Below are 23,652 nucleotides of genomic sequence, written 5' to 3'. Positions count from 1 at the left end.
ATTCACGCTCAGCATGTTGTTTACTGACTCACTCTCGCCCTCTCATTCATTGATGACTTAATCCAGTCCCTCCCCATCTCCCTGTTTTGTCTCTCTCTCTCTGAGGGACAAGCTGTGTTTTTTTCCATGGTCTCATGTTTTCTAGTGGGACAGAAACACACTCCTCCCTTCTTCCCTTGCTCCCTCCCTTCCTCATGGCTGAGGCTGGAATGTCCCACACGTGGCAGCCCAAACTGCCACACCCCTCCAGCCCTGCACCCTGTGGCAGGGAGGGAGGGTGAGAGGAAGAGAGAGGCAGTAGTGTTGTTGACTTGTCTGGCCCAATTGCCTCACTACCCTATTTCCTCATTACCCTATTGTGCTGCTGTGTGGCTTTATCTATCTCCACATCAGCAACTTACTGGACCTATCTTCTCTCAGTATCACTACTCCTACTGGCTGCAGTTAGACTCTCATTCGACTGAGTGCTGCAGTGGTCATGAGGCGGTCTAGCCTGGTCAGTCAGTGGACTGTGGTCAGTGCCTAGCGGTCACTCCAGCTGTGTGGAGGAAAGTGGTGCTTTGCATTGTGTTCAGGTTGCGGTCGAGTTGCACGTTTGAGTGAGTGACAACTCTCTGACCGCGCCGTCCCATTGGCTATGTACAGGGAGGTGCGTCTGGGGAGGAACGGCGTGGAGGAGATGAAGAGACATGGCCAGTGGACCTTCCACACCATCCGACAGAGTGAGTGAGTGTGTGTGTGTTCAGTCATACAGTGTGTGTGTGGGCATGCGTGCCAGTGCGCAACCATGCGTGTATCCCTGTCTGTGTGTGCCTTTTGTATCTGCCTATGTAACCCAACTTCCCATTTTTCCTGATTTTACACGACATACTACAGTTCATTCCCATGTGTGGGGCCATGAAGCATCAGCCTCCTCTTTGCTCTCTTTGGTCTATCAGGAAAAATGTAGTGGAACGGGTCGTATGGAGTGCTGATCTAGGATCAGGTCTTTCCCGCTCTCCATGTGATCGTATTTATTGTGATCTAAAAGGCAAAACTGATCCTAAATCGGCACTCCTGCTCTTGATACATACATTTATCAGAAGGCAGAGCTCAGCTGTGACTGAACTATTACTAATCAGTCATTAGACCATTTGCCCCGCGTAAAGATGTACAGATATTAATGCTTTGTCAGTAGTATGTCCTTGTTTGCCATTTTATTCGGCGATACAAGGAGAGATTGCATAACGTGGGCCCCTCCATCCTTCCATCCTCACTGATTTTGATATCGTGTGACAGGAATCAACTGAAAGTACTTTGGCGGGATCACGTGCACACTTGCACACACACAGCGAAGGGCACGCACACAACTGGTGGAAATGCTGCTTGCAGTTATCCACTGCTGCCAGGTCAGTAAAGTCACCAAGGAAATGAGGGGAAAAGGAAGGAAGAAGTTTCACCTGGCTCTGATTAAGACCGAGACATACTGTAAATCCTGATCACAGCCCAGGCAGTCTGTAACACTAAACCGGAAAGAGTCATTACTGCACTACTGAAACCCCACTGTGTGTGCGTGCGCGTGTGCATATGTGCGTGTGTGTGTGTCTTTCCTCCTTACCGAACCTCAGTGTGTCTCAACCTTTCCGAACCCCAGCATGTGTGCGTGTCTCGTCCTTAAGTCTTCCTTTACAACCCATCGTTGCAACATCCATAGCACACATCACAGTCAACAGTTCTCCTGTTGAGCTCCCCACTCTCTCTAGTTTGTGGCGCATCCCCATTCTGCACCCTTTTCCAGAGTTGTGCACTTGCACACTGTCCATTATGGGTTTAAAAGCAAATGATGGGTTTAAGCATTGGCTGGGGGGAGAAGGGTAGAGATTTGCAAGTGCACACTTCGGGAGAAGGGTAGAGATTTGGAACGCAATCTCCCTCTCTCTAGTCTGCTCATTGGCTAGCAGATTAAAGCACCTCCCTTCCTGACCATTGCGTGACATAAAGCCATAAAGCTCTTAGATGTGGGACTCTGGGGCTGCGTCCCAAATGGCACCCTCTTCCCTACATAGTGTACTACTTTTGACCAGAGCCTTAGGGGCCCTGGTCAAAAGTACTGCACTATATAGGGAATGGGGTGCCATTTGGAACACAGCCTGGGTGCTAGCAAATCAAATCAAACTTTATTTGTCACATGCGCCGAATACAACAAGTGTAGACTTTACCGTGAAATGCTTACTTTACAAGCCCTTAACCAACAGTGCAGTTCAAGAAGAGTTAAGAAAATATTTACCAAGTAAGCTATCACACTGCCATTCGTTTTGTCACCAAAACCCCTTATACCACCCACCACTGCGACCTGTATGCTCTAGTCGGCTGGCCCTCGCTACATATTCGTCGCCAGACCCACTGGCTACAGGTCATTAATAAGTCTATACTAGGTAAAGCTCCGCCTTATCTCAGCTCACTGGTCACGATAACAATACCCACCCGTAGCACGCACTCCAGCAGGTATATCTCACTGGTCATCCCCAAAGCCAACACCTCCTTTGGCCACCTTTCCTTCCAGTTATCTGCTGCCAATGACTGGAACGAATTGCAAAAATTGCTGATGCTGGAGACTTATATTTCCCTCACCAACTTTAAACATCAGCTAACCGATCGTTGCAGCTGTACATAGCCCATCTGTAAAAAGCCCACCCAATCTACCTACCTCATCCCCATATTATTTGTATTTACTTTTCTGCTCTTTTGCACACCAGTATTTCTATTTGCTCATCTATCACTCCAGTGTTTATTTGCTAAATTGTAATTACTTCGCTAATATGGCCTATTTATTGCTTTACCTCCTCACACCATTTGCACACACTGTATATAGACTTTCTTTTTTTTCTATTGTGTTATTGACTGTACGCTTGTTTATTCCACGTGTAACACTGTTTTGTTGTTTGTGTCACACTGCTTTGCTTTATCTTGGCCAGGTCGCAGTTGTAAATGAGAACTTGTTCTCAACTAGCTTACCTGGTTAAATAAAGGTGAAATAAATACAATTAAAATAAAAAGTAACAATAAAAAGTAACACAATAAGAATAACAATAACGAGGATTTGTACAGGGGGCACCGGCACCGAGTCAGTGTGCGGGGATACAGGTTGGTTGAGGTAATTTGTACATAAACAGCGAGCAGCAGCAGTGTACAAAAGGGAGGGTCAAATGTAAATTGTCCGGTGGCGATTTTATTAATTGTTCAGCATTCTTATGTCTTGGTGGTAGAAGCTGTTGAGGAGTCTTTTGGTCCTAAACTTGGCGCCCCGGTACTGCTTGCCGTGCGGTAGCAGAGAAAACGGTCTATAACTTGGGTGACTGAAGTCTTTGACAATTTTATGGGCTTTCCTCTGACATCGCCTATTGTATAAGTCCTGGATGGCAGGACGCTTGGCCCCAGTGTGCACTACCCTCTGTAGCACCTGACGGTCAAATGTCGAGCAGTTGCCATACCAGGCAGTGATGCAACCGGTCAGGATGCTCTCGATGGTGTAGCTGTAGAACCTTTTGAGGATCTGGGGACACATGCCAAATCTTTTAATTCTCATGGGGGGGGGGGGGGTTTTGTCGTGCCCTCTTCACAACTGTCTTGGTATGTTTGGACCATGATAGTTTGTTAGTGATGTGGACACCAAGGAACTTGAAACTCTCGACCCGCTCCACTACAGCCCTGTCGATGTTAATGGGGGCCTGTTCAGCTCGCCTTTTCCTGTAGTCCACGATCGGCTCCTTTGTCTTGCTCACATTGAGGGAGAGGTTGTTGTCCTGGCACCACCTTGCCAGTTCTCTGACCTCCTCGCTATAGGCTGTCTTATCGTTGTCGGTGATCAGGCTGTTGTGTTGTCAGCAAACTTAATGATAGTGTTGGAATCGTGTTTGGCCACACAGTTGTGGGTGAACAGGGAATACAGGAAGGGACAAAGTACACACCCCTGAGGGGCCCCAGTGTTAAGGATCAGCGTGGCAGACGTGTTGTTGCCTAGTCTTACTCCCTGGGGGCGGCCCGTCAGGAAGTCCAGGATCCAGTTGCAGAGGGGGGTGTTTAGTCCCAGAGTCCTTAGCTTAGTGATGAGCTTCATGGGCACTATTGTGTTGAACGCTGAGCTGTAGTCAATGAACAGCATTCTCACATAGGTGTTCCTTTTGTCCAGGTGAGAAAGGGCAGTGTGGAGTGTGATTGAGATTGCGTCATCTGTGGATCTGTTGGGGTGGTATGCGAATTGTAGTGGGTCTAGGGTGTCCGGGGGGATGCTGTTGATGTGAGCCATGACCAGCCTTTCAAAGCACTTCATGGCTACCGACGTGAGTGCCAAGGGGCGGTAATCATTTAGGCATGTTACCTTCGCTTCCTTGAGCACAGGGACTATGGTGGTCTGCTTGAAACAGGTATTACAGACTCGGTCAGGGAGAGGGTGAAAATGTCATTGAAGACACTTGACAGTTGGTCCGCGCATGCCTTGAGTACACGTCCTGGTAATCCGTCTGGCCCAGCGGCTTTGTGAATGTTGACAGTTTAAAGGTCTTGTTCACATCGGCTACAGAGAGCATTATCACAGTCATCCAGAACAGCTGGTGTTGCTTGCCTCGAAACAAGCACAAAAGGCATTTAGCTCGTCTGGTAGGCTCGTGTCACTGGGCAGCTCGCTTCTGGGTTTCCCTTTTGTAATCCGTAATAGTTTTCAAGCCCTGCCACATCCGACGAGCATCAGAGCCGGTGTAGTGGGATTCAATCTTAATCCTGTATTGACGCTTTGCTTGTTTGATGGTTCGTCAGAGAGCATAGCGCGATTTCTTATAAGCGTCCTGATTAGTCTCCTGCTTCTTTAAAGCGGCAGCTCTAGCCTTTAGCTCGATGCGGATGTTGCCTGTAATCCATGGCTTCTGGTTGGGATATGTACGTACAGTCACTGTGGGGACGACGTCGTGGAAGCACTTATTGATGAAGCCAATGACTGAGGTGGTGTACTCCTCAATGCCATTGGATGAATCCTGGAACATATAGTAGTCTGTGCTAGCAAAACAGTCCTGCAGTGTAGCATCCGTGTCATCTGACCACTTCCGTATTGAGCGAGTCACTGGTACTTCCTGCTTTAGTTTTTGCTTGTAAGCAGGAATCAGGAGGATATAATTATGGTCAGATTTGCCAAATGGAAGGCGGGGGAGAGCTTTATATGTATCTCTGTGTGTGGAGTAAAGGTGGTCTAGGATTTTTTTTTCTCTGGTTGCACATGTGACATGCTGGAAAAATCTTGTAAAACTGATTTAAGTTTGCCTGCATTAAAGTCCCCGGCCACTAGGAGCGCTGTTTTTGGATGAGCATTTCCTTGTTTGCTTATGGCCTTATAGAGTTGGTTGAATGTGGTCTTAGTGCCAGCATCGGTCTGTGGTGGTAAATAGACGGCTACGAATAATATAGATGAGAAATCTCTTGGTAGATATTGTGGTCTACAGCTTATCATAAGGTACTCTACCTCAGGCGAGCAATACCTCGATACTTCTTTAATATTAGACATCGCGCACCAGCTGTTATTGACAAATAGACACACACCCCCACCCCTCGTTTTACCAGAGGTAGCATCTCTGTTCTGCCGGTGCATGGAAAATCCCGCTAGCTCTATATTGTCCGTATCGTCGTTCAGCCACGTCTCGGTGAAACATAAGATGTTACAGTTTTTGATGTTCCGTTGGTAGGATAATCTTAATCATAGGTCATCAATTTTATTTTCCAATGATTGTATATTAGCAAGAAGAACGGATGGGAGTTTACTCGCTCGCCTACGAATTCTCAGAAGGCTGCCCGATCTGCGGCCCCTTTTCCCGCGTCTTTTCTTCACTCAAAAGACGTGGATCTGTGCCTGTTCCAGTGAAAGCAGGATATCCTTCTTGTCGAACTTGTTAAAGGAAAAAGTTTTTCCCTGTCCGCGGTGAGTAATCGCTGTTCTCATGTCCAGAAGTTATTTTCGGTCATAAGAGACAGTAGCAGCAACATTATAAAAACTACATTAAAAAAATAACAAAAATAGCAGAATTGGTTGGGAGAATGTAAAACGTCAGCCATGTTCTTAGGCTGATGCACCCTGCCCTATGATTGCATGATTGAGGGGAGGTGGAGGGAGGGAATGGGTGGAGAGGGTGTCGGTAGCTAATCTGGGGGCGGGCTGGGTTGGATAGGGGTAATGAGAGGGGATGCCCTAGAACCGCTGCACCAGGCCCCAGATCAGATTCGAGGTACGGTCGCTCCCTCCTCTCTCCACTCTCACTGTGGCCACAGCTGCCTGTCATTAGCCTACCCGCTATCAGAGAGCATGCTGGGTAAGCAGCGACGTAATTGGCCTCCGCAGAGCTAGAGCAGCATCTCTTTCTCCAGTCTCACCGCACACCTATTTGTTTCTCTTTCTTTCGTTCCCTCTCTTTTATCACTCACTCTCTGTATCCATATATCTTTCTCTCCTGTCTTTCATCCATCCATCTCTTGATCTCTCCCTACTGAGGGTCTGTCTTAAACTTGGTTATCTTTGCCTGGAGCCAGAACAGATCCTGTTGAAGAAAGAGGATTCAACAAGGCGGCTTAGTTTCCTGCAGAGCAGCCTTACTTTTTCAGCTTTCGCCTCCTGGCCCTTATAATTTATTTCTGTCCGCCTGCTCTGCAGCCGAGGGCCTTTAAAAGAGCAGCAAAAGAAGGAGAGTTAGTTATATCTCTCCTGGAGTGTGTTTAGGCTGCATGTGTGAAAGGCAACAGTGTGTGTTGGGACACAAAGCGGGTACTGTAGGGGGAGAGAGGAGTGGCGGGTCTGGCGTCCGCACCACGCCAGCTCGCTCTCTTCTACCTCCTATGCCCAGTTTCGTTTGGTGTACTACACACACACACACACACACATTCGATACACACTTAGAAAATCACAAACTATACTGTGAAAATAACCACACACTGATTGAGAATCGGAGGAGCTGACGGTGAGCTCTGTGTTAGTGTATCTTGATTGACACCAATTTTAGCACGGAGCTGAGTTGGTTGATTTTAGACATATTTGAATCAACTATGTCTCCCTCTCCCTTCTCTACCCAAACCCACACTATTTCCACCCCTTTTCTGTCCTCTCTCGCTCACACACACACTCTGCTTCTTTATGACTCTGCATCTCTCTCTCTCTGCCTCTCTCCCTCTCTGCCCCCATCTCCCCCTCTTTGCTTCTCCCACTTCCTCCCTCTCGCTCTCCCTTCTTCAGCCGTGGCCCCAGTAGTACCAGAGCTGAGCAGTGACATAGACACCAGTAACTTTGACGAGATTAAGGATGACAAAGGCGACGTGGAGACCTTTCCCACACCAAGGGCCTTTGTGGGCAACCAGCTGCCATTCGTGGGCTTCACCTACTTCAAGGAAGACCAGTAAGACTAATTGGTTTCTATCTATTCTAAGAGTTAAGTTTAGTGTCTATACAGTGTCTGTGTACATTCATGTTAGTGTTATATTTAGCTTCAGCAAGCGTGCCAATTATCTAGGGATCTGGTTTGGTTTTCTAAATGTACATTGGAATGAGTCTGCTGTATGTTTTTAAGGTTGTTTTTGTAAGACTCTCTGTACTGTGCAGACAATGTGCTTGAGGTCATGTCTGTGCCTGCAGCTATAGAGAGAGGAAATGAAAGAGGGAGAGAGTGAATGAAAAAAGTCGAGTTTTATGTTGAAACTAGTCGTACACGCTGCGTCTGTACTTTACACTGCCTCCTTGTTCCAATAGCCCTTTTAATAAAGCCACTAGGCTCATGATAAAAGTCTGTTCTTATGATCATGATCATCGAATGGGAATTGTAGAGCTGGAGTCTGAGCTGGGTGGGTTCTTGGTTGGGCACGACGTGTTATGGGGCGGGATACGGACTTGGGTACTCAGAGGGCGAGGAAGGTTGGCATGGAGGTTGGCATGGCTGGCAGGGCACCTCAGGTAAAGCCAGTTTAAAGACCTCTCCCCTCCCTCTCTCTTGCTTCTCCTTCTCTAACAGGCTGCTGAGAGGTGGGAATAAAGGGATATCTGTGGAGGACTCGAAAGACTGTAAGGATAGCTCTGAGGAAAAAGAGGACAGCATCAAAGGAGAGGTAGGTTGTTGCATTTCTGCGTACATACATGCATGCATTTTGTGGGTTTGTTTTGTTTTCAAAACAAGAAGGGAAGATGTGTGCTCAGAAGGGACAAGACTGACATTTGAGGACAAATTCAATATTGAAATGTTCGGTGCAACGTAGTAGCTCTCAAGACAGACCAATGGAATGGAACACTCAGATAGACAGACATAATTCTCAGACAGACGGACTGAAAAGAACACTGAGACATACTGACTTCTCGGATGACTCAAATACAACCAAGTTCACTCTAGCCTTTTGGGGGCCCTAAGCGAGATTTGGTTGCCCCTCCCTGCACTTTTTGCCATGGGGCGGAGAGAAAATGTTGCAATTTTCTAACACATTTCATGCAATTCTACTCATTTGGCAATGGAGCAGAGATAAAAAATATATATATATTTTTTTACAGCTAATTCCCTGTAATTCTACTCATTTTGCCATGAGGTGGAGAGATTGTTTTTTAGTTTTAAAGCTAATTACCTGCAATTCTACACATTTTGCTATGACTTATGCCATGTTAATGATATCTGAGTGAAAGTGACTAACAAATCAATGGGGGCCCCCTAGAGGTCAGGGCCCCTGGGCACGTGCCCTGAGTGACTGGTCGGTATTCGGCCATGATTACTACAAGTTTAAATAGCTTGCGGGACTAACTTACCAATCAAAAAATAATTAGCTGACATGGCTAATTGAGTGACTGTCAGTGACTGACATAACAAAATAAAAATTCCTGATGCACAACCAACTTCCACCTTTGTGGGGCAAGCAGCCTGGAGCCCTAAGCGACCGCTTATGTCGCTTATCCCTGGAGCCGTTTCTGAGTTCACTAAACAGGTGCCTCACAAACGCAACAAAAAGGCCTACCCTGATTTCATTGATACTTTATGGCAAGTTATGAAGAAGAGATGCTGTTCTATAACCGTCTCTAAAATCTGCCCTAGATGTTATGTTTTAGTCATTGAGCAGATGCTCTTATCCAGAGCGACTTAAAGTAGTAAGTGCATACATTTCATACTTTCTTTTCTCTTCTCCGTACTCGTCCCCCGTGGGAATCGAATCCACAACCCTGGCGTTGCAAGCGCCATGTACTCCCGACTGAGCCACACGGGACCATGTTGACAAACTAATCTATAAAGGACTGAGAAACAAAGTGACAATGAGTCTCAGGAAAGCCTGTCATCAACGAAGCAAAAGGGAACAGCAAGGTAATATGGAAAAAGATGAACAAACTCACTGGGAAAGATCATGCCGAGTCTACAACTGAAAGTCACTGGCTTCAGGACAACAGCTCAGTCATCGTACCCACCTTTAATGACTATTCCATTGACTCAGTCCTAGAGCTGGGCCAAAAGTTCACCCCAAGAGACCTGTCCATGATCCTCAGCAAAGAAAGCCATACCGTTTTTTTTTTGTCTCCCAGTGAGGTAAAGGTCAAGAAAATCCTCTCCTCCCTCAAACTCTAAAGCAAAAGATGTGTTTGGTCTTGAAACTGTATTTCTAAAAAAGTACAGTGACAGCCTAACCACCCTAATTACCCAGATAGTCAAGTTATCAATGCAAGAAAGTTCATTCCCAAAAGCATGGAAGATAGCCATCTTGAACCCCTGTACATACAGTTGAAGTGGGAAGTTTACATACACATTAGCCAAATACATTTAAACTCCGTTTTTCACAATTCCTGACATTTAATTCTAGTAAAAATTCCCTGTCTTAGGTCAGTTAGGCTCACCACTTTATTTTAAGAATGTGAAATGTCAGAATAATAGTAGAGAGAATGATTTATTTCAGCTTTTATTTCTTTCATCACATTCCCAGTGGGTCAGAAGTTTACATACACTCAATTAGTATTTGGTAACATTGCCTTTAAATTGTTTAACTTGGGTCAAACATTTTGGGTAGCCTTCCACATGCTACCCACAATACGTTGGGTGAAATTTGGCCCATTCCTCCTGACAGAGCTGGTGTAACTGAGTCAGATTTGTAGGCCTCCTTGCTTGCACACGCTTTTTCAGTTCTGCCCACAAATTTTCTATAGGATTGAGGTCAGGGCTTTGTGATGGCGACTCCAATACCTTGACTTTGTTGTCCTTAAGCCATTTTGCCACATCTTTGGAAGTATGCTTGGGGTCATTGTCCATTTGGAAGACCCATTTGCGACCAAGCTTTAACTTCCTGACTGATGTCTTGAGATGTTTCTTCAATATATCCACATCATTTTCCAATTCCTCATGAAGCCATCTATTTTGTTAAGTGCACCAGTCCCTCCTGTAGCAAAGCACCCCCACAACATGATGCTGCCACTCCCATGCTTCATAGTTGGGATGGTGTTCTTCAGCTTGCAAGCGTCACCATTTTTCCTCCAAACGTAACAATGGTCATTATGGCCAAACAGTTCAATTTTTTTCAGCATCTACACAAGGTCCTTTGCTGTTGTTCTGGGGTTGATTTGGACTTTCCGCACCAAGGTACGTTCATCTCTAGGAGACAGAACGCGTCTCCTTCCTGAGCGGTATGATGGCTGCGTGGTCCCATGGTGTTTATACTTGCGTACTATTGTTTGTACAGATGAACGTGGTACCTTCAGGCATTTGGAAATTGCTCCCAAGGATGAACCAGACTAGCAAAGATGCACTGAGTTTCAATGTAGGCCTTGAAATACATCCACAGGTACACCTCCAATTGACTCAAATGTTGTCAATTAGCCTATCAGAAGCTTCTAAAGCCATGACATACTTTTCTGGAATTCTCCAAGCTGTTTAAAGGCACAGTCAACTTAGTGTATGTAAACTTCTGACCCACTGGAATTGTGACACAGTGAATTATAAGTGAAATAATCTGTCCGTAAACATTTTGGGGGAAAAATCCTTTGACATGCACACAGTAGATGTCTTAACCGACTTGCCAAAACTATAGTTTGTTAACAGGAAATTTGTGGAGTGGTTGAAAAATGAGTTTTAATGACTCCAACCGAAGTGTATGTAAACTTCCGACATCCGAATGTAAATCTGGAGACCAGCAGGAAGTGCGCAACAACCGGCCTATCAGTATACTCCCGTCATCTCAAAGGTTGCTTAAAAAGTTGTAGGAACAGCTCACTGCACACCTGAATACAGGGTCGGTCCCTCTTCACCCCATGCAGTTTGGGTTTAAGGTGAACCACTCAACAGAGGCAGCATGTTGTTAACGTCAACCGTAAAGTCCTTCTCTCAAAACTCTCCAGTTTCAACCTCCCCCAAAATGCTCTTGACTGTGGTTCAGCCTATATATCAATGATCTTCCTTCTGCATGCCAGGGAGTGGAGATCCAAATGTACGTTGACGACACGGTCATCTACATCCATGGAAAGAGTGCTGAGCAAGTGGCTGCCAAGTCAACATCAGTTATGGAGAATGTTTCACAATGGCTCAATGACTCCTGTTTCACCCTAAATGTGGGGAAAACAGTGGCCATGTGTTTCTCCGTCAATCAAAAGCAGCAGGTCTACCCCGACATCCTCATAGATGTCCAAAATATCTAAACTGTTTTAGAATTCAATACCTTGGCATAATCCTTGAGCCCACCCTCAACTTTTAAAAAAACACATAAAAGAAATGGCCAACACAATCCAATATAGCCAAGCCAATTTACGGTTAATCAGAAATGCTCTCTCCATCGAGGCTTCCAGAATATTCTTGTATGCTTTGGTTTTCTCCACATCTCTCCTACTTCTCCACATCTCTCCTACTGCATCACCAGCTGGTTACAAGCATGTGAGACATCCATGAAACCAGTGGCGTAAAGTTACTTAAGTAAAAGTACTTTTTTGGGGAATCTGTACTTTACTATTTATATTTTTAACTTTTAAAAGTGTTTTTGAACTTTTATTTCACTACATTCCTAAATAAAATATTGTACTTTTTACTCCATACATTTTCCCGGACACCCAAAAGTACTTATTACATTTTGAATCCTTAACAGGATGGGAAAATGGTCCAATTCACACACTTATCAAGAGAACATCCCTACTGCCTATGATCTGGCGGACTCACTAAACACAAATGTTTCATTTGTAAATTATGTCTGAGTGTTGGAGATAGCCCCTGCCTATCCATACATCTTAAAAACAATAATATGGTGTGTCTGGTTTGCTTATTAATAAGACATTTGAAATTATTTATACTTTTACTTTTGATACTGAAGTGTATTTAAGCAATTACATGTACTTTTGATACTTAAGTACATTTCAAACTAAATAATTTTAGACTTTTACTCAAGTAATATTTTACTGGGTGACTTTCACATAACTGCACCACATATCACACTTTCACAAAAGGTGATATGCATGATGACATTGCTAAAGGTCAATCAGATTTGTGAACATAATCCCTAGCTGTGTATTGCCGCTTTCCATGTTGTCTGTTGTCTGTAGCTTGTGAGGTGTGGAAACACTTTGTTGCTTTAATGAATTTTGTCTTGCTGCTTTTTGTTCTATGTTGCTCTGTCTGTATGCTACGTCTTGCTTGTCCTATGTTGCTCTGTCTGTATGCTACGTCTTACTGGTCCTATGTTGCTTTGCGTGTGCTCACTGCTCAATGATTGTCTATATTGTAATTGTTTTTAATAACCTGCCCAGGGGCGGTTGAAAATTAGCCGGCTGGCTAAAACCGGCACTTTTACTGAAACGTTGATTAATGTGCACTGTCCCTGTAAAAAAATCAAATAAATAAACTCAAACACATACTTGAGTCATTTTCTGTTAAGGTATCTTTACTTTTACTCAAGTATGACAATTGGCTACTTTTTACACCACTGGGGTGTCTATCCAATAGCAATATGTTTCTATGTGCAATGTTTTGACTTCTGTGTTGAAACACGTCTCTATGTCCTGATTTCTGTGGGTTTTGTTTACTGTATGACGTAAAATTCACCTACAGTATGTCTAGATGTTTTAAGGACTACAGATAGAAATGAGCTATTAGCTAAATCTGGTGCGACATGTTTTCTCAGTGCTGAGTCTTATTTTTTTGGTGTGCATTGTCCCTGCCAAATAAACATTATACTTTTTTAATTAAAAGAAGAAATATAACTCCCAGATATACAAAATAGAACTTTCAGACACAAGAAATAGAACTGTCATACAAAATACAACTCTCAGAAATAACAAATGGAACTCTCAGATAAAATGAAACTCCTACAGATAGACAAAATAGAACTCTCAGGCAGACAGACAAACTAGAACTCTCAGGGCTCACCCACAAACCTAACGGAATGGTAAATAATAGCGATGGCGGTAGCACTACAGGTCCAGGGGTGTGTCAGAAATATTTTAGCAATTTTCACTGTGGGAATTATGGGTGCAGTAGCTGGTGGTGGTGCGAAAGGGCTGGGTTTTGATGAATAAATAAATTGGAGGCTTGACCCCTCACAGGCCGATCAGAACGTGCTCCATGGCTAAATATGTGGTTTCTCCAAGTTGTGTATTTACGGTCTTTTATGTGTTATGTTGTCATCAACTCCAATTTGAATGTTAGTCCGTTATATCCTAGTTTGTTAAATAGTCTACAGCAGTAATGGGCAACATTAATGTGGGTGGGGGCCACAAAAAATCTGAACCCATTATGAGGGGCTGCAGTGCCCTAAGAAATGTGGTTCCCAAATTTAATATTTTATAAACATAATGGAACCATCTTACAGATCGCATTCACACTTCTCCAAAGATAGGAGACGGCTCCTAAATTCCATTGCATGTGAACTAGACATTTTCATAAAGCCAGGATGGGGAATCATTCGAACAAGTTTTTAAAAAATAAACAAATAAAACGAAAAACAATCAAGCGTTTTTTTTCTCAACAAGAGTATATTTCTAAATAGCTTGGGGTCAGAAGCATGATATAATAAAATTGACGGGATAAGAAAGACAAAGGATTGCTGTTAAACCAGCCTTAGTTATAGCCTAGGGTACGGGGAGACTATGGAGGGCTTGGTTTTTAATCGTATGAAACAAAAAAGCAATTGTTACAGGAAAATAAGTTCTAAATACAAGGGTCACCAGCATCATCTCACCTCTCGTTTCATGATGGGCATATGGACACGGGTAGCCTACGTGGAAGGGTTTTTACACACATCCAAAACAGGGGCTGGCTAAAATAATGTAGGCCTTCACAATACAAAGAAAAAAAGGGGATGTCTGCTCACTGTTTTGCTGCTCCCAAACTTGATCTTTTAATAAAGCTTTGGTGATTTTAAGATTTATTTCAAAGCAGTCTCACTAGTCAAATCCTTTATTGATAGACTTGGCTACTTGGTGAACGCATTGGGCAGGACAGAAAAAAACAGCCTTCATCGAAGGGAGGCTATTTGCTTGGTTTTTAACCAAATTAAACCAAATGGGAAAAAAAACATGATTTTTTAAATGTTTATTAATACGAGTGTTACCAGCACAAAAATCACATCTCCGCTCTTATTCCATGGGCATTAGGGCTTTGTGCATCACAGCTGGATAGGTTGCGCTTCCTCTCACAAAATCCATGCCGTTACCGCTAAGACCTTCTTTTCATTGTTCTTAAATGGTCACTTTTTTGTCAGAAAGACAGACACAGTAGAACTATCTGACAGACAGACTAGAACACTAATACAGGCTAAATATAATTCTGTCTGACAGACATATTGACACTTGAGTGTGCGTCTGGTGAGCTCCATGTTAGTGTGTGTACTCGCTAACTCTCCCCCCTCTCCTCTTTTATTCCGGTCAGCTACAAAATAAACTCTGTTGTCTGGAGGAGCAGCTCAACCATGAGATGCAGGCCAAAGACGACCTGGAGCACAAGTGCAAGTATGGCTCACCTCAGAACACACACACAAGCACACATGCCAAACACACACACACACACACACAGACACACTCACACATGCTCCTCTCTCCCCAGGACTACCACTAGCCGTCTAGAGAAGCTGGTCAACGAGATCGACGAGGAGGTGAGACTAGAGTTAATGGTCAGTAATAGAGTTAATGGTCAGTAATGTTTTGACTATGCACATTACGCATGAACCCTTCCCTGCCCCTGTAGATGAACAGCAGGCAGAGAGTGGAGTCATCGCTGAGGCAGCTGGAGAGAGAGAGGGCCCTGCTGCAGCACCAGAGTGCTGAGAACCTCCGCAGGGTGGAGCTGGAGGCAGACAGGAAACGCAGCCTCGAGAATGAGCGTAAGCTAAGCCCAGTATACTGATTATAATGACCTTGTAATGAGCTTATAATGCATTGAAAGACTTGTCATAAGCATGTATGACTGGCTCTTGTTTTATTATCACTTTACAGTGATCCTGACTGCTACTTGCATTTGTGTAATTTTAACGTTGTTTCACAGATACCATAACAAGGGCTTGTGCATGCTTATAACAAATCAAGAAATGATATCTGTTGGCTTTAATGAGAGGCATTTTTTTAAATCATATCACAATACATTTTTACCAGTTAAATGTAGACACAAATATAATACTTTTTGTATACAATATGCAAATGACGTGATATCTCATTAAATATGCACATATTTGCATCACACAAATCAATTTTTCTGGATGAAGTCCGTCTAAATATTTTGGTTTCATTTTGTTTAGACACTCCAGGACTAGATTCATTCAGAAGAGATTATGGATAAATACTTTTTTCATCTTTCCATCTGTAAAATTCTCAAGCCATTTTTGTCAAATTGTTCTAAGGAAATGTTATCAAGAATAAAAATGTGACAACATATTAACAATTCCCTCTGAGTAAATCGGGAGAATATATCTAAGGATAACTACACAAACTGTGGTGACTGTAGATTATTCTGAAACTGAGAAAAATGTCTGATTTGCGAGAAATCGAATTTAGCCTACCAATCGCCAAATGCCTTCAAAGTAAGTTACTTTATAGTCCAGTTTCTAACATTCTCTATGAAATGGGTTTGACAACAATGTGTGATTAAATATAGTGAGCTTTTAAATGATAGATGTATGTCCGTGTAAAAGTTGTTACACTTCATGAAATGTTGATTACGGTGGTATGATAAACTAAAGAATATATGCATTTACATGATGTTTGTTTACTTTTTGAAGGTACTCATTAAAGGACCCAAATACCAAAAACATCTCAAAATGGGTTAGTAAAGTTAGATGCAAAACTTACATTTTAGCCTGTGGTGCCTGGCCATTAAAGATAGTTTTTGTTTTGTTTCCTTCTACTGTTCTGACCAGCAAAAGAAAGTTCTGAACCGATTCGAACCCTAAAAAAGTACCGGTTTATATTGTTATTTCCTGTTAGGTTTTTAAACTGTGAAATCAACTTTAATTATTTTTTTTTTTAACTAATTAAATTATTTCACCAATCAGTGCAGATAGAGAGGCAAAGCTAGTTGTTTACATGCGTGACGGACAGACGAGATGCGACTGAAATGCTGCAGGTGGGGAGAGAACGAGAGACGATTGAGGAGGAAGCTTGATGCGCTGGGCATTTTGTTATGACATGCGTTATATGAATTAGGTTCACATAATTATACTTAGGAGGAGAGGCTTCTATGGAGGAACTTTGAATTTCCTTTGTGATAGCTAGCTAACAAGCTTGTGTGTGAATTAAAAACACATCTTCAAATCAAAGTTTATTTGTCACGTGCGCCGAATACAACAGGTGTAGGTAGACCTTACAGTGAAATGCTTACTTAGTGCAGCTTTTAAAGCTTTTAAATCAAACGTCACGAATGATAACTATGCTTATAGTAACCTTAACTAGCATTAAAAAGTGAATCCCCCTGTGCACGTTTTGTTTTTTGCCCTAGCACTACACAGCTGATTCAAATAACCAACTCATCACCAAGCTTTGATTGCTTTAATCCATCCCATCACCATGTCTAGTAAACAGCCTGCGGGACCAGCTTGAAGAGCTGAAGAGGAGGAACCAGAACTCTCAGGTCTCCAATGAGAAGAACATCCACCTGCAGAGACAGGTGAGGGAGAGCAAGCTTGTATGCATGTATTCCTTTAAATAAGTATGCGTCACTATCTTGTGATTTTTCAGATCACAGAAATGTGTTTTTTGCTTTCTTAACCCAAACCTCTTGAGAAACACACATAAACTCCATGAGGGGATGTAAGCTTGGGTGCCTTGCTCAAGGGCACAACTGACAGGAGATGGCTTCTAAAATACCAAGAATATATGATAGCCGGCCAGGAATGGGCTGACTACTTTCACTTTATTGAATAAAAAAATGAAGAAATTAACATCATACAAATTGCACAGAAAATAGCATAAGAAAACACTTACTTAGGCACAATACGGAAATAAATAATATTCAGCTTTTTCTTATTTATTTCTCGATTGGGAAACTATTGATAAAAATGTATCGTTATAAATGTTACTTTAAAAACATTTAAGAACTACAGTTATTGTACATTCGGACAGCAGCGGTAGAGTGGCATTTCTCAGGCGGTTCCTTCTCTCGCTCTATATCTCTCAGCTGGAGGAGGCGACAGCGGTGCTGGCCGAGGAGCAGGAGGCGGCGGGGCGGCTGTGGAGGAGCCAGTCAGAGGCCCAGAAGCAGGCCCAGGCCCTGGAGTTCAGCCTCGGGGAGCTGGTGGACAACTGCACCCAGCTGGAGAATGCCAAGATGGGCCTGGAGCAGCAGCTGATGGGTCTGCAGGCCGACCTGGAGGCCGAGAGGCGGGACCGCAGCCTAGGGACAGAGATTATACTGGACCTGCAGGGTGAGACTGGGGATGAGGTTGGGGATGGGGCTGGAGCAAGGGTTGTCAGATCGGCAGAGTTTGCACTTTTACTTTACTTTAAAGTAAAGGCCTGCTGGCCTTACTGAGTGGATAGGAACATTAGCCTGCTGTCCTTACTGAGTGGAATGGACTTTAGCCTGCTGGCCTTACTGAGTCGATAGGAACATTAACCTGCTGGCCTTACTGAGTCGATAGGAACATTAGCCTGCTGGCCTTACTGAGTCGATAGGAACATTAGCCTGCTGGCCTTACTGAGTCGATAGGAACATTAGCCTGCTGGCCTTACTGAGTCGATAGGAACATTAGCCTGCTGGCCTTACTGAGTCGATAGGAACATTAGACCGAGCTATTTAGGTAGGATATCACACCTGGCACAAATTATTGTCTAGTTGTATTTTTTTCCTGCCGAGGGGTGCCCTATACCTGCGCCCAGAGGGGAGTAGTTCAAAGTCCGGGTACAGGGGGTGGCTCGGGTCTAAAATGATTTTGTGAGCCTTGCGGAGGGCCAGGCCTGTCTGTTTGACTCCAAGTACCTTGCTTGCTGTGGTAATAATCCTTCTCAGCATATTTCTCTGGCTGATAGTGGCATTGCCATACCAACAAACAATACAAAAAGTTCAAATACTCTCAATGAAAGGTTTGTAAAAACAGAGTCAGTATAGTACAGTCTACATTAAAAGAGCCCAGCTTTTTGAGAAAGTACAGTCTCTGTTGACTCTTTGTAGATCAGGTCTGTACATTTACTCCACTGAAGCTTATTGTCCAAGAGGACACCCAGATATTTGTATTCCTCTACAATTTCTATGTTCTGACCTCTGATAGATGTTGTAGAGTTGAAGTCGGAAGTTTACATACAGTTAGGTTGTAGTCATTAAAACTAATTTTTCAACAACTCCACTAATTTCTTGTTAAAACTTCTTAAGACTAGGGGGCGCAGTTTTCGCTTTTGGCTAAAAAGGCGTACCCATTTGAAACTGCCTATTTCTCAGCCCCCGAAACTAGAATATGCATATAATAGTCAGATTAGGATAGAAAACACTCTGAAGTTTCCAAAACTGTACAAATTTTGTCGGTGAGTTAAACAGAACTGATATTGCAGGCTAAAACCTGAGGAAAATCCAACCAGGAAGTGGCCCTGTTCTTGAGACCTCTCTGTTCCCATGCACCCCTATTGCCCATATAAAGGGATATCAACCAGACTTCTTTTTCTATGTATTCCCTAAGGTGTCAACAGCCTTTAGACGTAGTTTCAGGCTTTTATTTTGAAGGATGAGCGTGAACGACCACATTGCGTAAGTGGATAGGTGGGGGCTCTCCGAGTGATTTTTGCGCAAAAGTGAAAGGCAGCCATTGTTTCTCTCGGTCCTAGTGAAAAGCCAACTGTCCCGGTTGATATATTATCGAAAAGATATTTGAAAAACACCCTGAAGATGGATTATAAACAACGTTTGACATGTTTCTGTGGACATTATGGATATAATTTTCAATTTTTTCCGGCGTTGTCGAGAACGCTCTTTCCGGTGGATTCCTGGGCATAACGCAGCAAACAAACGGAGGTATTTGGATATAAAAAATATCTTTATGGAACAAAAGGAACATTTGCTGTCTAACTGGGAGTCTCGTGAGTGAAACCATCCGAAGATCATCAAAGGTAAACGATTAATTTGATTGCTTTTCTGATTTTCTGATTTTCGTGACCAAGTTACCTGACGCTAGGTGTTCTTATTGTTTTGTCGAGCGATCGCTAAATTTACACAAATGCAAGTATTGCTTGCGCTGTAAAGCATAATTTCAAAATTTGAGACGACAGATGGATTAACAAAAGGCTAAGCTGTGTTTTGCAATATTGCACTTGTGATTTCATGAAATTATATTTTATTATATACCGTTCGCGCTAGGCTAGGCTATGCTAGTCAGCGTTTCTGATGACAAATATCCTGGATCCGGGATGGGGAGTCCAGATTAACAAACTATAGTTTTGGCAAATTGGTAAGGACATCTACTTTGTGCATGACACAAGTAATTGTTTACACATAGATTATTTCACTTATAATACACTGTATCACAATTCCAGTGGGTCAGACGTTTACATACACTAAGTTGACTGTGCCTTTAAACAGCTTGGAAAATTCCAGAAAATTATGTCATGGCTTTAGAAGCTTCTGATTGGCTAATTGATATAATTTGAGTCAATTGGAGGTGTACCTGTGGATGTATTTCAAGGCCTACTTTCAAACTCGGTGTCTCTTTGCTTGACATCATGGGAAAATCAAAAGAAATCAACTAAGATCTCAGAAAATAAATTATAGACCTCCCCAAGTCTGGTTCATCCTTGGGAGCAATTTCCAAATGCCTGAAGGTACCATGTTCATCTGTACAAACAATAGTACGCAAGTATAAACACCATGGGGCCACGTAGCTGTCATTCCGCTCAGGAAGGAGAGGAGTTCTGTCTCCTAGAGATGATCGTACTTTGCTGCGAAAAGTGCATATCAATCCCAGAACAACAGCAAAGGACCTTGTGTAGATGCTGGAGGAAACAGGTACAAAAGTATCTATATCCACAGTAAAACGAGTCCTATATCGACATAACCTGAAAAGCCGCTCAGCAAGGAAGAAGCCACTGCTCCAAAACCGCCATAAAAAAGCCAGTCTACGGTTTGCAACTGCACATGGGGTCAAAGATCATACTTTTTTTTTTAGAAATGTGCTCTGGTCTGATGAAACAAAATAGAACTGTTTGCCCATGATGACCATTGTTATGTTTGGAGGAAAAGGGGGAGGCTTGCAAGCCGAAGAACACCATCCCAACCGGGAAGCACGGGGGTGGCAGCATCATGTTGTGGGGGTGGTTTGCTGCAGGAGGGACTGATGCACTTCACAAAATGGATGGCACCATGAGGTAGGAGAATTATGTGGATATATTGAAGCAACATCTCAAGACATCAGTCAGGAAGTTAAAGCTTGGTCGCAAATGGGTCTTCCAAATGGACATTGACCCCAAATATACTTCCAAAGTTGCGGCAAAATGGCTTAAGGACAACAAAGTCACGGTATTGGAGTGGCCATCACAAAGCCCTGACCTCAATCCTATAGAAAAGTGTGTGTGAGCAAGGAGGCCTACAAACCTGACTCAGTTACACCAGCTCTGTCAGGAGGAATGGGCCAAAATTCACAAACTTATTGTGGGAAGCTTGTGGAAGGCTACCCCAAAACATTTGACCCAAGTTAAACAATTTAAAGGCAATGCTACCAAATACTAATTGAGTGTATGTAAGCTTCTGACCCACTGGGAATGAAATAAATAAAAGCTGAAATAAATAATTCTCTCTACTATTATTCTGACATTTCATATTCTTAAAATAAAGTGGTGATCTAACTGGCCTAAAACAGGGAATTTTTACTAGGATTAAATGTCAGGAATTGTGAAAAACCGAGTTTAAATGTATTTGGCTAAGGTGTATGTAAACTTCCCACTTCAACTGTGGGTGTTGTATGCTTCCTGAAGTCTATGCACCTTCTTTTTGGTCTTGTTGGTATTGAGGACCAACTGTGATTCGTCACACCACTCTACAAAGTAATTTAGGACCGGTCCATGGTGTTCTTCGTCATCATACAACAGGGTGATCAAGGCAGTGTCATCAGCGAACTTAATGAGGTGTCTGTCAGGATGGGAACTAGTACAACTATTAGTGTACAAGATGTACAGGAGTGGGGACAAAACACATCCCTGAGGAGAGCCTGTGTTGGTAGTGTGTATGTCTGACATGTGGGGACCTATCTTGACTCACTGTGACCTCTGGCTCAGGAAGTCCAACAGCTGCAAAACCAGCCCCCCATCTAAGGAGAAGTCCCGAATGAGTCTCTGTGGCAGAATGTAAGGCTGGATTGTATTGAAGGCAGAAGAAAAGTCAACATTGGGATTTTGCACACTCTAGATGTCTATAGACCATGTTGAGAAGAGTAAGAATGGCATCATCCACTCCTCTGCTTGGCTGATAGCCAAACTGAAACGGGTCGAGGAGCTTCTGGGTGGCGCTGAGAACATGATTTTTCACAATTTTCTCAAGGCATTTCATTACTAAGGATGTCAAGGCGACAGGTTGGTAGTCATTCAGCACAGAGGGATTAGATGCTTTAGGAATTGGTATAATTATTGAGTTTTTCCACAGTACTGGCACGTGTTGCTGGTTCGAGCGAGGATTGGAAAATGTCTGTAAAAACACTGGCCAATTGTTCAGCACAGTGCTTTAACACATGTCCACTTATTTTGTCTGGGCCTGGGCTTTTGTGTGCGTTACATCCCCTGAACAACTTCAAAACATCATCCTGTTTCACAACAACCCTCTCAAACATTTGTAATGATGCTTCCATTTGTTCTACCTCTGACACAAAGTTGTCTGATTCAAATCTTGAGAAGAAAACATTCTGTTCATTAGCCATGTTCTGGCCCTCATGTCTCCCAGGGTCAGCACTGGGTTTCTCCCCTGTCTATGTGGGAGGCTTTAGCCATGGATTTAATCCCTTGCCAGGCCACCCTTGAGTTTTCTGAGGAGAGCGTCCTCTCCACCCTTTGCTTGTATGCCTCCTTGTCCACCGGTATCTGTCTTTTGATCTCACGTTGTACATCTCTTAAAGCCTGTCTATCACCCTCAGCATAAACCGCCGTCTTCCTATTAAGTAGTGATTTTAGATTTTTGTTGATAGCCAAGGCTTATTGTTAGGGAAGATTTTACAGGTTTTAGTAGGCACACCTGACTCAACACAGAAGTTTACATAGTCTGATCAACAACTCAAATACCTCCCACATAGTACAGTCAAAACACCCCTGGAGACAAGTGATACTGTTGTCGTTTCGGATCTGGACACGTTGAACAATTTGAAACAGGCCTATGTTGGCCTTCCGCATCGGTTAAGTTACCAGATCAGAAAAAAACTATGGGCCCCAGAATAGTTTTTCTGCCACACCATTCTGGGACCTGTGGTGCCACCTCTGCCTCACAGATACCTCAAAACGATACTAATCTCTGTCTCTCTCACTCCCTTTCTCCCTATTTCTGTACTTGTGTTTCTCCATGTCATTTTCTCTCTCGCTTTCTCCACCTTTACTCTCGTCCCTACCTCCCTCACTCTCTCTCACTGTTCTTTATCTTCCCTCTCTCTCAGGGCATATCCAGGGTCTGGAGGAGGAGGTGAAGCTTGTGAAGGGGTCTCTCTCCAATTCACAGATGGAGAAGAAGCAGCTACAGCATAGGCTCACTGACATGGAAAAGGTAAGAGGGCTGGGTCGTGAAACATTAGGCACCAAACGGAAGAAAATGAACTGAAACAGCGAGGGCCTACCTTAGAGCAAGATACAGTGCATTCAGAAAGTTACTTTTTCCACATTTTGTTTTGTTACAAAGTGGGATTAAAATGTTTTTAATTCATTTTTTTGTGTACATTATCTCCGGAACATCCAATGTCGTCTTGGTAAGTAACTCCAAGGTATATTTGGCCTTGGGTTTTAGTTTATTGTCCTGCTGAAAGGTGAATTTGTCTCCCAGTGTCTGTTGGAAAGCAGACTGAACCAGGTTTTCCTCTGGCATTTTGCCTGTGTTTAGCTCTATTCCGTTTCTTTTTATCCTAAAAAACTCCCTAATCCTTGTCGATGACAAGCATACACATAATGATGATGAGAATGATGCAGCCACCACCATGCGTGAAAACATGAAGAGTGGTACTCAGTGATGTGTTGTTGTGTTGGATTTGACCCCAAACATAACCCTTTGTATTCAGGACAAAAAG

At 43.3% G+C, this 23,652-nt stretch overlaps 1 protein-coding gene across 1 annotated transcript in view; it reads left to right on the top strand.

The window, feature by feature from the left end:
- LOC129824858 (rho-associated protein kinase 2-like) overlaps window positions 1–23,652 on the top strand; it is a 69,494-nt gene that overhangs the window by 17,957 nt on the left and 27,885 nt on the right. The window contains exons 7-15 of the mRNA XM_055884388.1: window positions 646–722; window positions 7,244–7,403; window positions 8,013–8,106; window positions 14,862–14,941; window positions 15,036–15,084; window positions 15,177–15,312; window positions 16,996–17,087; window positions 17,598–17,844; window positions 23,032–23,138. Coding sequence (XP_055740363.1) covers window positions 646–722; window positions 7,244–7,403; window positions 8,013–8,106; window positions 14,862–14,941; window positions 15,036–15,084; window positions 15,177–15,312; window positions 16,996–17,087; window positions 17,598–17,844; window positions 23,032–23,138 — 1,042 coding nt within the window. The remainder of the gene's footprint in view (window positions 1–645; window positions 723–7,243; window positions 7,404–8,012; window positions 8,107–14,861; window positions 14,942–15,035; window positions 15,085–15,176; window positions 15,313–16,995; window positions 17,088–17,597; window positions 17,845–23,031; window positions 23,139–23,652) is intronic.

Source organism: Salvelinus fontinalis, chromosome 27, assembly GCF_029448725.1.
Source record: "Salvelinus fontinalis isolate EN_2023a chromosome 27, ASM2944872v1, whole genome shotgun sequence".
NCBI lineage: Eukaryota > Metazoa > Chordata > Actinopteri > Salmoniformes > Salmonidae > Salvelinus > Salvelinus fontinalis.
This window is presented reverse-complemented; position numbering and strand designations above follow the sequence as displayed.